This window comes from Polyergus mexicanus, unplaced genomic scaffold, assembly GCF_030449975.1.
Source record: "Polyergus mexicanus isolate NDT 795.1 unplaced genomic scaffold, iyPolMexi1.0 SCAF_16, whole genome shotgun sequence".
Taxonomy (NCBI): Eukaryota; Metazoa; Arthropoda; class Insecta; order Hymenoptera; family Formicidae; genus Polyergus; species Polyergus mexicanus.
Genome location: NW_027223336.1, coordinates 816,726 through 832,288, shown reverse-complemented (window position 1 = coordinate 832,288; position 15,563 = coordinate 816,726). Strand labels below are relative to the sequence as shown.

The 15,563-nt window shown below is 33.0% G+C and overlaps 1 protein-coding gene across 2 annotated transcripts; it reads right to left on the bottom strand.

Annotated features, from left to right (window-relative positions):
- Window positions 1-475: 475 nt before the first annotated feature.
- Window positions 476-15,258, bottom strand: LOC138940379 (thyrotropin-releasing hormone-degrading ectoenzyme). Of its 2 annotated transcripts, XM_070309238.1 has the most exons (18): window positions 14,979-15,258; window positions 14,766-14,822; window positions 11,449-11,639; window positions 10,671-11,016; window positions 9,490-9,919; window positions 9,055-9,210; window positions 8,432-8,743; window positions 7,807-7,987; window positions 7,048-7,201; window positions 6,650-6,731; window positions 6,039-6,213; window positions 5,751-5,940; window positions 4,948-5,225; window positions 4,338-4,516; window positions 3,803-3,967; window positions 3,132-3,272; window positions 2,979-3,060; window positions 476-2,922 (listed from the first exon to the last, which is right to left on the bottom strand). In XM_070309238.1, exons 2-18 carry the CDS (start codon window positions 14,812-14,814, stop codon window positions 2,758-2,760), a joined length of 3,276 nt encoding a protein of 1,091 aa, XP_070165339.1. In that variant the 5' UTR covers window positions 14,815-14,822; window positions 14,979-15,258; the 3' UTR covers window positions 476-2,757. The 2 variants fall into 2 exon arrangements, with proteins under 2 accessions (XP_070165339.1, XP_070165338.1); XM_070309237.1 differs by having other exon boundaries at window positions 14,766-15,257.
- Window positions 15,259-15,563: the final 305 nt, after the last annotated feature.

The following is a 15,563-nucleotide window of genomic DNA, read 5'->3' as shown; positions in this document are numbered from 1 at the left end:
AACATTCATCGTCGACTGCGAAAATCACTTCGGTATAATCGAAAAATTCGATTGTTAGAATGATTTGAGATTACAAGTCAAGAAGAAATGAAAGAAAGATAGAGCGAATGGTATGCACATTTAAATAATAAACAATTGACAGGATAAATTAAAATGTAAATATACCATGTAAATAACGAAGCGTAACAGTAAGTAAAGGCTATAATGGTTGAACCTTTTTTTACAATTTTCAGACGATTAGATATCCTTTTGAAAAATTTTAACAGAGCTTTTTAACAGCGACATCGTAATACCTTGGTAATATAAATACGTGTATCACTTCGAAATTTTAATTTTTTGACATTAATATATTGTATTATCCCAACATAAAATTATATTCAATTTTATTCGATTGAAACTCTGTGAGAGAAGCTCTCTTTTATCAGAAAATAATGACAAAGTTTGAATAAATACAATAATTCGAAATTTTCACAAAAATCTAGAAGTTTTTTGGATATACTGTAGATAGTTCATATATAATTCATTTGCGTAAAGCTTACGCAATTCATCAAAGTAACTCATTACGAAGAAACAACTAAAATACCAATAATACAAAACGATGCTCTTCGACGATATCGATATTCGAATCATAAAGAAAGGTGTGGCAGGCAAAGGTATAATTTTTATTTTCTATAATTTTTATCACGTGAGAGCGATTTTATGTTCATCTCTCGCCGTAACATGGCAACTATTCCGTAATATTTCGTCAAAAATAAATAGTTTTATTTAGGCTTACAAAATTTGCAAGCGATATAGCTCTTGGGGCGTACGTTTTCGAGCGATCTCCTTCAGTCATCTTGTTTCCGTTGACAGTTCTTACAATTGGTTTTTACAATTGCTTTCGACGATCGGATTATCGAAATTTCGAGCACTAATTAGCGTTTGGTCACGAGGAGAAGAGCGTCTCGAAGCGAAGTCTCGATATCGAAGTACAAAGTACTGTACGGTATCGGCATTAAATGCATCGAGTGGAACTAACCGCATCCAAAAAAAAGAAAGTAACATTCTACGCAGGACGGCATGACCAAACATAACGAACGGAAACGGATCTTTTTGACGAGACTCGTTTGAAACGAATGTGAAATTTTAAAAACGCAGAATTTGATGATATCGCGTTTGTTCGTCGCGCACAATATCTTAACAATCTATATTCCATTGTATCGATGTATATATATACGATCGTTTTAGAATGTCGACAATGCGCTCACACGCGACACTGATATAATAATGCGTCTGATAAAATTGAGTGAATTGTATGAAGACAATAAACGATCGAAAACTTTTTCAAGCGATTCGTTGAAGGGGTTATTCATGAAATAAGACAACATATGCCTTGAATCGATTGAAGAAAATAAAGGATAGCCTTTACGTGCATTAATATAACAAGTGAAATATTTCAGATAAATAATATTGTAAGAGAGAGTTGTGCCGGAAATCCGTTTTGAAGATTTGAATAAAAAATACAGAACGCTTTTGATGAATCATAGTTGACGTATTAATAATGTGAGAAAATATTCATACGCAATCAATTCACATTTTGTTAAAAATATATAGATGTGCCTCATTTAAAAAAAAAAAATAAAATAAAATAAAAATAACCCCTTCAATAAGAGATTGGAGAATAACATATTTTTGCGCGTTGTCCCAGGATAAAAACGTGCGTTTGGACAATTCCCGTGTATATCGAGAAATTATTATTTCCAGACGGATGAATGCGGATTTAGCGTCAAATGCGCTGATGTGAGATTTACTCATTTAATGTGAGATTCTTCTGTTTAATATAAATATGAAGTAAAACTTTCCAATGGTATCTAACGTTAAACACGACTGTCTAATGTTTAACCTAACTCTGAACTATCATATTTAATATAAAAAAGAGAAATGAAAAACAGATGGTCGTATTTAACGGTAAATATACGTAATTTATGTAAAGTCGCATACTCTATATCGATAGATATGGAATAAGAAAAGGATCGCATTTAGCGCTAAATAGCATAGTGAAAGGGGCTGGATGCATCGCCATGATATATATAAAATCATCGTTATACAATTATGCGATTTTGAGATCGCGAAGGATTTTGATGCACGCGAAAATCGACATAACGCGCTTCGCGTGCGCTTAAGATCTCGATTAAACATCGGCCGCATTAATCTCTGACGGACCGAGCCCCATCCGACGATAAATCATCGCTTCCACCCTTAAACCGCGCGTGTTTGATAGCTTGCGAATATATACCGTACTTAACGCATTTAACGAGTTAGACTAAAAATGAGAAGCGAGGACAACGGTACGAATAGATTATTGTAACGATAACATAGCGTGTTATAAAACGAACGTATCGTATAGCAATAGTGCGCCATTAACGAGCGGAAATGCGCGCGAGTGAAGAGTTTACGATAAACATTAGAATAATAATTACCACATCGTTAGAGATACGATTATTATATATATATCTATATCGTTTGTTAAATATGTACCTAAACATTAATTATACTAACGACCGTCATTCTAAGGCTAAACGATATAAGGACGAGATTCTTGTTGCTTGGTTTTGTAATCATGCTTGACAAAAGCATACGGAAAAATAAAACTTGTTGTCGTAGAAAAGTTCTCGCGGTTCTCTTTTCTCATGCGAACGCACGAAAGTGTGAATCGATAATCGTACACAGAGTCTCCTTCATCCTGTTGCAACTTCTGGGAAGATATCTCTCGAATATTCACGTCGGTATCTCCGTGGCATTGTTCGCCGTTAACCACTCCTGCACTTCCGGCAAGGATTCTTTCAACCACTTTATCGCGAAATTAGCGTGCGCCTCGACCATCGCCATAGTGTATCCCACGGTCTTTACGCTTTCGAGATTATCCTCGCTGAAAGTCTGAAACTGAAGGATCGAAATTTTTAATACTCGAAAATTTGTGTCTTTTAAATGACACTTACGTCATCTAGATCTTCCTTGCTGGTCAAACCGTTCATCGTTGCCAGCGCGAAAGCTTTTAAAATCGGGCGAGATTTCGAGTATCTAAACAAACACGAGAGCAAATTATAATCTGCTTATGAATTCGACAGAGAGATAAGAAAGTTGTTGTAAACCTTGTAACGATAGTCTGCCAATTATTTCGCACAAACTTGTAGGCGAGTTGCGCAGCAACTGGATTTTGCGGGAAACTTCTCAAGATCCTTTGCGCCTCGTCCTCGCTATAAATCTTCCCCTCAAGAAGCTCGCTAAGTAGCCTTAATAAGTAGCATTGATACGCATTATACATTTCTAAATATATGTTGTTTTCGAGGGATCAATCTCGAGTTTTTCTATAATTAAATTGTGTTGCGCAATTCAAAATTGCAGAATAAATTTTTTAATTAATAAAGATATGTAAAGGACACAGATATCCTTCACTAAAAATATTGTATATATTTTTGTTGGATATTTGAAAATTGTGTAGATATTTTTCCAATATTATTCCGATATTCTCTGATGAATTTCAGATCTTTATTCTTTCATACAAGTGATGATTCTATTTTCATCTTTTTTTTCTTTCTTAAGTCTTTTTTAATTTTCAATATTAAATATAAAAATTAAATTACAATTCTGTAAAAATAAAATCTTTTCTTTAAATTAAAAAAAGAGAGAATATAAAATTTGGAAAAATTATTTCTCTCTCCTAAAATTTATTTTTTTTAAAAACTTTGATTTTACGAGTTTACATATTGTTCTCAATTCTACTATATTATTAACTATATATTAATTTTCAATTCACACTTACGATAAAATCCACGGCGTCTGGAAGCATGCAAACGCTGATAAAAGGCGATTCTTCTCTTCTCGATCTGCTGTAGAGTTTGCCCTCTCAACAAAATAATTCCATTCGTTTCGCGTGCCGTATCTTGCGATCGTACAATACAACACTTCGCGTGCGTATGCCGGTACGCTGAAACAATCAAAGTTTTATTTCCAAAATAAGCAACAAAATCTAACCGATATATTTAGAGATAGAAATTATTATCCCGAAGATACCATCATAAACTTTTTGCCCTCATATTTTCTTTTATCGCTATTTTGTTAGTAATGAGTGCGTCGCAGTTTAGTATTGTCTCGATTATGTAAATAATTTAATTGTTATTTTTAGTATCAATCAGAATTCCATTTCGTCTAGCTTACGGAATTATGGAAAAAAAAATTGTATAAAATTTGTTATAAATTGAATCATACATGTTATCGTCTCTCATGTTATCTTTGAGAGATACGGTTGCACGAAGAACGGATTTTGAATAAAATATTAAACATTTTATCGAACTTACACTTCGTCCGCGTCGGGATGATCCTTTAGTTTCGCAAAATGATTTTTGGACCATTCGAGACACTCGGCGTTCTCGAACGCGCACGCTATTTTTAGGGCGGTCAAAGTTAGCCCCGATCCCTCATCAATCTTCCATCCCACGTCTGAATATAATTTTGATGTGAATCTCAATGTAAACTCCTGCAAATGATCAATTCCGTTATTATATTGCTATCCACTAATAATTTTTAATCAAACTATTAGTTTTTATTAGAAAAACTTTACATAAATTTGAAATTATTTTAATTTCCAACTTATGGCTATCATCTTTGTCGCTTTAAGAACAATAATAATAGAGTATTATTTTACTTAAGTATTTTTACAAGTGCATTGTAAATTATGATTGAATATTATATTTATAAGAGATACATTTTATCATAAGTTTTTGATTATCTCATTGCATTTTTGTCCTTATATACATGGAGCAGTATACTTTTAACAAAATGTTCATAGAATATTTTGCAAACCTGATAATTTTGGCCGTTAATTGTGAATAGTTTGCTAACGGCTAACTATAAATTATATTCTTTTAGAATATTTTCCTATCAGTACATAAGGACATACTAGATTACCTGAAAGTCGCTGAAGCCTGACGTTTCATAAAGAAGACCGTTCAATTTCAACAGATGACGCATCAGAACACTCCAAGGAGCGTAATGTCGTTCCTTCATTTGCATATATTTAATAAAGCTAAAAGCGGTCGCGTATTTCGTCAAGCCGACCGCAGCGAGACCGAGCACATCGTCGATGAGCGATGCTCTGGTTTCTGCTGGAAGGACCTCGTGATCCTCCTCGAGGGCCTGCGCCAGGAGCTTCCAATTTTCCTCGTCATAATGCACACGGTAATAACCTTGAAAGCAGTTAACGTTAATAGCAATAGAATGGACACTCGTGTCCCGTCTCGCAATTTCTCATTAAATTGAATAATATTGAATACATAATTCGTCTCAAATATATTATTTTCCACATGAATGGTAGCGAGAGAAAAGAGTTATTTATATGTATAAAATTAAAAAATTCTGTTTTAATATATAGAACAATCGAAGAAGAAGAGTATAAATTGAAAAAGCAGCGCCAAAGATAAGTTAAAGTATATCGGAATTAAACCGCTCAAAAGTCTATAAATATCTGCAAATTATCCGTTTAATTAATTAATTTTATTTATCCCTCATTACTAGCAAATTTATTTGAAAAAGGAAAATTTATAATTACAATTAATATTCTATTTTTTTTTTTTACATAAATTGTGATCTACAAAAAAATTTAATATAAAGACAATTATTATTAATTCTAATGAAAAGATATTTTGATATACATATTATAATTTTTTATAGACGTTCTTTTAAAAGAAAAATATCGTATTTATGCAACCAACCTGTTTTATTCATATTGAACACGATCCAAGAATCCTGAGCACCAATATCATGCACCACCGTTTCCGCTTCGGAATGTAACCACGTCTTCGTCGGAGATGACCAATCGTTCCTCGTTTTGTTAATATAGTCAAGCGGTATGTACCACGTTGATTGAGTATCGGATGACGATTGATCGTACGTAAATCTTTGCTGCGCGACAATAGTTGACAATAATAAAAATATTTTATCTCGAGAGGCGCATAAAGTTACAAATATACATGATTTGATACGCATTATTTAGATCGCACCTGTTTAACGATAGCTGTGCCCTTCTCGTAATCCCTCGTGACGCTAACGATCGGATATCCATGATTCAAGATCCAAGAATTCATCATATTGAACAAAGTAATTTCTGCGGGTAAATCGACAGTTTCTTCCGCCATCGCTTCCCAAAAATCATCAACATTTGCTGTCGAGTAGTTCCTTAAAAAGAATATTAATTTAAAAAGAACTTTGATATCTCTAAAAATTCTAATGTCTCTTTATATAACGCATTTGCGGTCAAAAATGAAACATCGTTACCGATGCATTATCTATTCTGTACATTACATTACGCGTATCAGTATTATATATTATATTTTGCGATTCTATGCCAACGAATATATCGATGATGGATCCACTTATGTAACGATAAAGAAGCATGAGAAATAACGATTGGCAGCTCGTGACATTCAATGGCTGATATTATCATAAAGTCGACGGGATAATTTGATGTAAAACGCGTCGATTATCGTTTCGACGATTAAATCACGAGGACGCTGGGGAGTGATTTAAACGCGCGGATCGCGCACGGTTGATGAACGGATGACGACGGTCGTTCAAAGGATAAAATCGACGAGATAATGTGATATATACCCACCACCTCGCTACGAATTTCCGGTAACCGTTCCTAAAGGCGGTATCATTTATTACGCCATGCAACATGCGAATCAAGCATGCACCTACAAAAAGCAGTCAGAATGCAGGATCATGTTATGAAACATTCGACGAGAACTATATATATAACTATAACTATAACAATATCGAATATATTCGATATTGCTTTTCAGATAAAACTGAGACTGTGCTCGACAAGCTCTTTTATATACGTATTTGCGTATCTTTAAAGATGCTAATACTTATCAAATTTAAAATTAATGATATTAAAAGACAAGTATTAATATTAATAATATTTACAACAATATAAGAAAAGTATTTGGAAGTTTTATAAGCATTGTCACTGAAGGAAGAAACGATCGGTTTGATAGACATTTTTACCTTTCTTATGTCGAGCATTGTCGTCCGAGAAATCCAGATGAACGGGATTGACGTTAGATTGCAACGATCGTGAAACGCTGTACCCATCTTCTTCCATGGCATCCCATTGCACGTCGGCAACGAAGGCATGATTGGGATCCAATGACAAGTCTATCTGAAAATAGAATCTCATGAGAATCTGTTTCCTTTGTTCGACGAGAAAAGATGCTCTTTTTATCTGGACATCTAATCTAATAAGATGTGAGTCGATTATTTTGAAAAGGTAAGAAACTGGATATTATTATTGAAATTATTAGGAAATTAAAAAGCCAATATAGATAAATTAACAATAAACTAACGATCACATTTAAATGTTTAGTAAAGTTTAAATTAGATTATTTCTATAAAAAGATCTAAAATTTCATTTTATAAATATGTAAACTTTGCATTTCATAAAATTTCGCAATTTTGTGAACATGTAAATTATTTTTTTTAATCTCTCATTTATTGCATTTTCTTAAAAAGTGAATAATTGATTCAGAATTTGGTACATTAACTTTAATAATACACACAGCTCAATAGAACAAAATACACATGATTCTTAATTTTTTATGGTACATAAGAAAAAGATAAAAATGTACAATGTGTTTTAATATCTTAAAATAAAAAATGAAATAGTAAAATTATTAATTTAGATGAGAATCAACATTCAAAAATTTCATTTCGGTATGTGTACATTTAAAGTTAATAAACGTCATAATTATTATTCCACTTATGTGCCTTCTCGATCATCGCATGTCGCAAATGGATCGTAGAGCCTTCTAGAGACCAAATGTCCGACCAGTTCTTCACGTTCACGATACCGCCCAGCCATTGTTCTCCTATCAAGCTTATCAGAGCGCTTAACGCGTCTGTCTTGGTGACCATGGGAGATCGATCCGCGGCGTAGAAGAGCGATTGCCTTGAAAACAATTTAGTTCGATGTGTAGCACGATATCGAATATAGAACAATTGTATAAATATAACGAATCAGTGTCTAACAATCGATAATTATCGATTAAAATGTAAATAAAATTTTTTTAAATTTGAAATTGTTAAATTGTTTAGTCTTGAGAAAAATCATCTTAATGGTATTTTCTGCCAAATTTCGAAACAAATAGATAAAATTTTGTTCCATTACCAAGTTTTTTTTTTTATAACTTAAAAATATCTCTGTGATATCTCAGAGATATTTTAATTTAAAATTTGCTTCCCAAATCTGTTTAAAATTAATTCAAAAAATAAAATTTTATAATCTTGAAGTTGCTCTGTACCAGAATATCTTAATTTTCCGGTAAATTAATTTTTTATAATCTAATTATTCTCTTTTGTAGATAAAAAATAGTATTGCTATCTCATTACTTACTTCATTGATATTAAACCCAAGCTTCCAACATTATCGATGACCCCCGGTGGTAACGCGATGATATCTAATTTCGATAGCGGATAAGGCATCGAGAACATATCGTTTAAATGTGTAACGATTTGGTCAAGTTTGTCATAAAGGTATATCCCTCGTAATCGCCTCTTTGGATCGCCCCAGAAAGTCACCGTCGTTTTATTATCAGGCCCCGTTTTTGTTTCGCTCAACGATTCGACCTCGCCTATTACGAAGGCCAGATTGTAAGGTGACAGCAACGGGGTATCGTTGAAAGTGTCAATCACTTGATTGTCCGATCTTGAAAGGAGCAAGTCGCAGATTGATCATTTCACTTTCTTACAAAAGAAAAAAAGAAGAAGAACGACACATAGTGAGAAATACTATTATAGAAAAATCTAGCAACATGTTTAAAAATTATCGCATAATATAAAAATTGCGGATCCGTCTAATTTTTATTTTATATACATTTTTTTATTCTACATTTTTATTGACGAAACACAATTTCAAAAAAAAAAAAACTGGGCAATTTTACTATTTCACAACTGATATAGCCTTCCAAGTACGCGAACATTGATACTGCTGCGATCAACACAGCATGAATTACGCACGTGTTTCTCGAGATATTGAGAGGCATGTTCGAAAGGACCCTCGCTTTGCGCGAACGTGCCACGGACATGGAGAAGACAGCCTTGAGATTCACGTCATTGAAAACCGGCAGAAGACGCGACGCTCCCAAAGGTTTTAACCGCGTTCCGATTAACGATCTATTAAAAAATATGTACAGATAAAATTATTTAAAAATTTCCTTACAAATATATCCTTGTTCCATTTGTTAAGAGAACGGAGATACTTTCTTAACTTTTTAAAAAGAGAAATATATGTAAAATAAAAACACACACACACATTATGTTTGATAATAGTTGAAAAGAATATTTATATATATCCTTCTCAAAATATGATATTTTTAGTGCATGATTGGTCACTATAAACTAATTGATTCTTTGCTACTATTGATCAATATGATCATTATGGGAAAAACTTACCTTTCTTCACCAGACTCGCCGAAGCTTGCCGAGTAAATCGCCTTACCGTCAAGCATAATCTCGTAATCGATCTCCAGGCTGTACGTTCCCGGATTTATCGCAACGGCCGGATGTATTATATGTAATCCGTTATTAGCATCCTCCTCGTATCGCTGGATTATTATCTCGGTTACGTTTCCGTTATTAGAAATTACCGTGGGTGACGTCGCTGATCCAGATGTCGTCGATTCAGACGTCATTGCGTTCGCGGATTCCCTAAATTGTCCATCGGTCACGGACGTGCTCTCATTCTTGAAAGAAGAGGTTTCGCTGCCGGAGGAGGACACGTTTCCCGAAGGATAGTCAGTAACGTCGCCACGCGACATTGTTTCCTGATTTTCCAATCGAACAGATGTCACGTTGATGAGAGGAGTCATCGTGGTAACATTGCCTGAGTTAATAAATCATTGTTCGGTTAGACAATCGATCGCGTAATTTTATCTTAAGGATAAATATAAAAAAAATCTACGCATGAATTTTTATTTAAATCGTGCTACTACAATTTTTCATACGAATTTCTTTTTACGAATTGATAAAACTAGATTTAATCAGATCAATTATATAATGTTTAAGACGGTGAAAATGTAAACTCCTTTTTTTCTTTTTATTTTAAAATTTGTATCGCAAACGTTATGTAATTGATCATCCGCTATTATGTTATGATATTGGCACAGCTGCAAGCTAATTATCCTCTTACCGCAAATATTTCGCTACCAGAAATCTATCGCTTTGTTAACGTACGTTAACCCGTTACCTCTTAATGATATTCGTAGTGCAGATTATGACAAAAATGAAAGAAAACGCGAGTCGCACTCTTGACATGAATTAAGTTCTAACAAACGTCTTTCTAATTTGTGGTATGTAGCAAATTCTAGCTAACTTCTTTGTACGCACTCCTAAAAAAATTTTAAGAAGAAAACTAAACATTTAATATAATATTAATCAAAACGTACAAAAATAAATTAAATACTTTTAACACAACCGTTTTTTTATGAAATTAATAAACATACCACTCATCTCTCTCTCTCTCTCTCTCTCTCTCATACATTAGTCGAAATATTATTTCTATTATACAATGGAAAGAAATAGCCAATTTTAACGAAAGATATTAATAAAATGAAAGACGTTTCTGAAATAAATACCAGGTTTCACCGATTTCGATTCCATAGTTTGATTGCCTTTATTGTCATCCTCAGCGCGTCTTCTACGTCTTCTTTTCGCTCGCGCATTGTTCCCTTCTATGAGCGACAGCTTATAACGCGTTGCCGTGATGTTCCTCGCATTGAGAGACAATTTGCTTAGAGACAGTGTACCGTCGATACGGAATTTGATAATGACTCGTCCTTTTAGATTCGATGTCGCATTGACGTCGCTTGGCGGCGTCAGTACAAGGTCATATCTCAAGGGATGAACAAAAGGCGATATCGAGATGACAATGACGTCGCCTTCCTCCGTCTCATTCTCGAGGAGGGCTAATGGATCGTATATCTAATTAACACAGAATACGCTGCATTTGAGAAAAAATTATTATCGCTGCTCATCGCGAAGTAAATTTCACATTGAATATGTGAATCTGCAAAACAGCACCGAGGCGTTGATTAAATTTATTTAAATTATTTAAACTTTTTCAGATAATAAGATTATTTTCACCGACCTGATTATATTGATATCATCATTTTTGTACAGATAGGAGTTTCTTATGTTCAATGATCTCTTTCATTTATAATACTGAATGAGAAAGTCATATAATATTAGAAAATTCGCGTTGTTTCGCACATTTCACGTTTTCGATTATTTTCCCACATAGAAATATTAAAAAATAATATAATAAAGTATCTTGATCAAATATCAATTGCGTATTAAATTATCAATAATAATGGTAAATAATTTGCGTCATTTAGTACAATGAATCGCACTTACTCTCGTTTTAGGCATAGTGCCGATATTCCATCCGATTAGACCCGCGACAATAATAACAATTATAATTAGGACAACAAAGGAGATAAGCTTCTTGTACGTTAAAAACCAACCGCCCTTCCGTTGATGGGTAATTTCCTCGGTAGGTGAAGCCAACGCGGTATTACCGGAATATGTTTCCATCATGCAGTCAGCTGAAAAAATTAAATGCACAATTTGGAAAAAATCGCCGCATTCAATATCGATGTCAATTCTTCTTTTTCTATTGATCATAAAACTTTTATTGTCAATACTTTCGATGATGCATCGGGTCATTTGGCACATTGTAAATATCAGCTGCATATATATATATATATATATGTATAATATAATAAGATCCCAAACAATAGCAATTTTTGTCACATAAAGATTCTTTCTCTTTTTCTTTCTCTGATTAGACAAATTAAAATGATTATAAGAAAATCAATTGGATTTCAATTAAGTATTCTTCTTCTATGTAGGAAAGAAATAGATGTTTGAGATTCTTGAAATAATGTTAAAAACACTGTAAATTTTCTTTTATTTAAAAATTACAAGTTTTATGCTGGTTCATGAAAAAAACGATATTATAATTTTAAAATAATCTAATAGAAAAAGAGAGGTACACGATGAGATAATACAAAGAATTCTGAAGAAATAGAAAAAAATATAAAGATATTTATAGAAACATGTGAAAAAAAAAAATTTATAATATCGATGTTTGGTCTTGAAGAAGTGAATTTTTTTTTTTTTTTTTGCATATTAAATTCCTTTCAGCACCCTTCAATTTCAATAGACATCTATTAAAATTCTGACAAGCTGCTGTAATCGTTAGATTAGATCTTAGATTAAAATCTTAAAAAAATCACGGAGATTATGAAAATTATAGGAAGGCTTGTGTGTGTGTGTGTAAATAGCGATTAACAATCGGCAATTGGGAACTTGCGAGATTTTATAAGCTTTAAAAGAAATCGTCATCCGCAAATTTATCGATTGTTATCGCACTGCGACGAATTTCGCATTAGTAGCGCAACGCTTTAGATGCGCGGAATGCGCGCAGATGACGTCAACAAAATTGGTTCCCCGTGATGCAGGAATCCGCGATAGCCCCGCGCGGAGCACGCTCGTAAATGCGGCAAGAGACGGCCTCAAGGTCCTAGCTTGTGCATTATTCGCTGACTATATATCAACTCCAGCATTCGCATAATCGTCGCCTCGTCGACGATAACGCTCGTATCGGCATTAGCGGCGATACTTTACGTTGATTTTAGCGGCTTAACGAGAAATATTTTCATATATTTTTATAACGAGAATAATAAAATATTATTAAAAAATACTACATAATATTGTACATCATTAAATGCTGCAAAATTACTATGATAAGAATCAAATAAATTCACAAAAAAAAAAAAATTCAAAAATCATGCAAAGCATTATTTCTATATAATTGATTTGAGATAGCATTTATAGAGAAGATTGAAAATGTAGGAGAGATTTTATTCCCGAGATATTGCATTGATACTTTTCATTCAGAATGAATCGAATGCGCCGAGGATGTCAAAATTTTAAGTTTTTTTTTTTTTTTTTTTTTTAACTATCTGACATTAAAAATTGTAATTGTCCGTAGGTTTACTACGTCTGATAATATTCTTATTCTGATTAGTTTGCTCGGTAATTCTATTATTCCTCGTCGTAGTAGTTCTCATAACCATGTGAAATCATGCTTCTTGTTATACCATGCGAACGTGACCTGTCGCATAAACATATGTCAATGTTGTTTAAAAAAGAAAGATATATCAAGAGAGATAATACTATAGTATTAAGAGAGTGAGAAACTTAGATATATGCCAAAGTTTTAAAAATTAAGTTCCGTTGATGATTCTTTGATGAAATTTTAATTAATTATTTATCGTTAATGTAAGATCGACTAAATCAATTAAATGATAATAAATCAAATAACACGCACGCACACACATTTTATACCATCCATTCAGATTTAGTTTGTCGTGTTACTTCACTCTACACACAAAATATTATTAAATTTTAGTTTAATACAATTAAACTTGGCAAAACTATTGGCAAAAGTACACACAATCAACTATTAACGAGAATATCACAAGTGTTCTAAGGTAATTTCCAAGTTGCAAATATGCGTATGTAACGCGGTGAGCAGATAACATCAGTAACAATATAATTAAGTCGGAGGAATTCCAACATACTCAAAATTAATGTGGCACTGCTTCCACGTGTACGTGCATATTTTTAAAAAGTCACATTCTGAGATAATTTTTTTGTTTTTGCAATCATTCGCAAAGTATCTGTAAGTTTGTTTAGATATGATTAATGCTAAATTATTTGACAATAACTTATCATTGTATATATCTATAATACAAAATTCACGATATAAATCCGACTTCTAAATTTTTTATTAAATTCAATAACTGAGTTTAAATAACAAAAATTATACTTTCTTTGAGTTGTACATAAAAAAAAACTGTTGTTAACATTTATCAGTTCTGGAGAAACGATCTATAAGATTTTAATTGAAAATATAGAACTACAATAAAAGTGTGTGCGAAATAAGTAAAAGACAATTAAATTTTTACAAATTTCGTATAACGGATGATCGCAAGCCGGATTCTCTTAAATTCTCGCACAAAAAGCAGGATGTTTTCTCTCAAACAAAACGACGATTATAACCACTGTAAGTAATTGGCGATTAATTAATTACAACGGTTCAACACGCGGCGATTTAAATTAATTGATAAATCATGCGTGGACGCATTCGTCGATACAAGCAATTTAATAATTGCAGATCGACGGTAAAACGAAATTGAAACAAACTTATTTGAATTATATTCTTTTCAAGAGCGATTCTCGAATACGAATCTAAAACAAGGACATTTGATTTGATAAAAAGCAAGAAATATATTTTTATTGAATATCTATAACATCTAACTGATAAACGTAAACAATTCTACAATGATAAAATAATTGTAATTACAATGATGTATTTATTAACGGTGTGGAATGATAATAATCGCCGAAAACTATTAACATGTCATCCCCAATAAGAACAATTGAACAAAAGGATATTAATTTATATATTTTCAAAACGGCGTTCTTTCTTTAAAAAAGAAATTATATTTTTTAGGTTTAAGGTTTTTAACATGTAAAAAAAGAATTAGAAAACATTCTTATTTTTAATTTAAGAAGAATTTGTGTTTTAGATTATTTTATTCAACGCGAGAACAGTAAGTTATTATCGCAGGTTGATAAAAATAGTTGTTGTTATCACTTACAATTTCGCTGTCCATAGGGCTGCCAACTACTGACGGATCCCCGCCGCATCTTTCAAACTTGAAGAAGTAATGCGAAGTTATTATCGAAAAAGGAAAATCGCGACGATGAAGCGACGGTAGCTTGGAAAGTGAGCACGTTTTCGACGCGGAAACGGATTCGCGATCGCGGCGGCGTACAGGTGACGCAGGTACAACTGCAATTAGCTGTTCTACCTTGCAGTACGGATGTTGGTCGAGAAACACTCGTGGGTGCCCCCCACTATGCTGTTGGTTCGTCAGCACCGCGTGTCATTCTCGACCGTTCGTTCCGCTCCTTATTCTTATGCGCTTCTGCCATAATTCGTGATTAGACCTGCTATCGGAACTTTTTTTGCGCGCCTTTATAGCCTTCTCTTTTCCTCGCCGCGACACATGAAACGAAATCTCGCGTAATAATGTTGCGTTTAGAACAAGAGCGACAATTTTTTCTTCTCGAACATGACGATCTAAAATCATAGCTATAAATAAAGAGAAAAAAAGAGATTGAGAAATCAGGAAAAGTATTAAGAGAAGTTATATTATTTTAAAAATTTATATAAATATAACGAAAATTAAATTATCGAATTTTTAATTTGCAATATTCGATGAAAAATATTCTTCAAATTTTTCAGTTTATTTCTCTAAAAAATATAGAAAATATTAAATAGATAACGTTATTTCGAAATCATAGCAATCGCGTTCTCGATTGCCTGGAGCAGCTTAGAAGCGACCTAGTTATTGCGCGAGTGAAACTCGCGAACAAAACACCTCATCAAATCC

Bases quoted from the DNA above. Each gene is read 5' to 3' on its own strand.
- LOC138940379 (XM_070309238.1), bottom strand. From the start codon at position 14,814: ATGCGGCGGGGATCCGTCAGTAGTTGGCAGCCCTATGGACAGCGAAAT. The intron at 5,226-5,750 runs GTTGGTTGCATA...ACTGCTTTCAAG, and splicing joins GTTCAATATGAATAAAACAG to GTTATTACCGTGTGCATTAT. The intron at 3,273-3,802 runs GTAAGTGTGAAT...CTACTTATTAAG, and splicing joins CAGACGCCGTGGATTTTATC to GCTACTTAGCGAGCTTCTTG.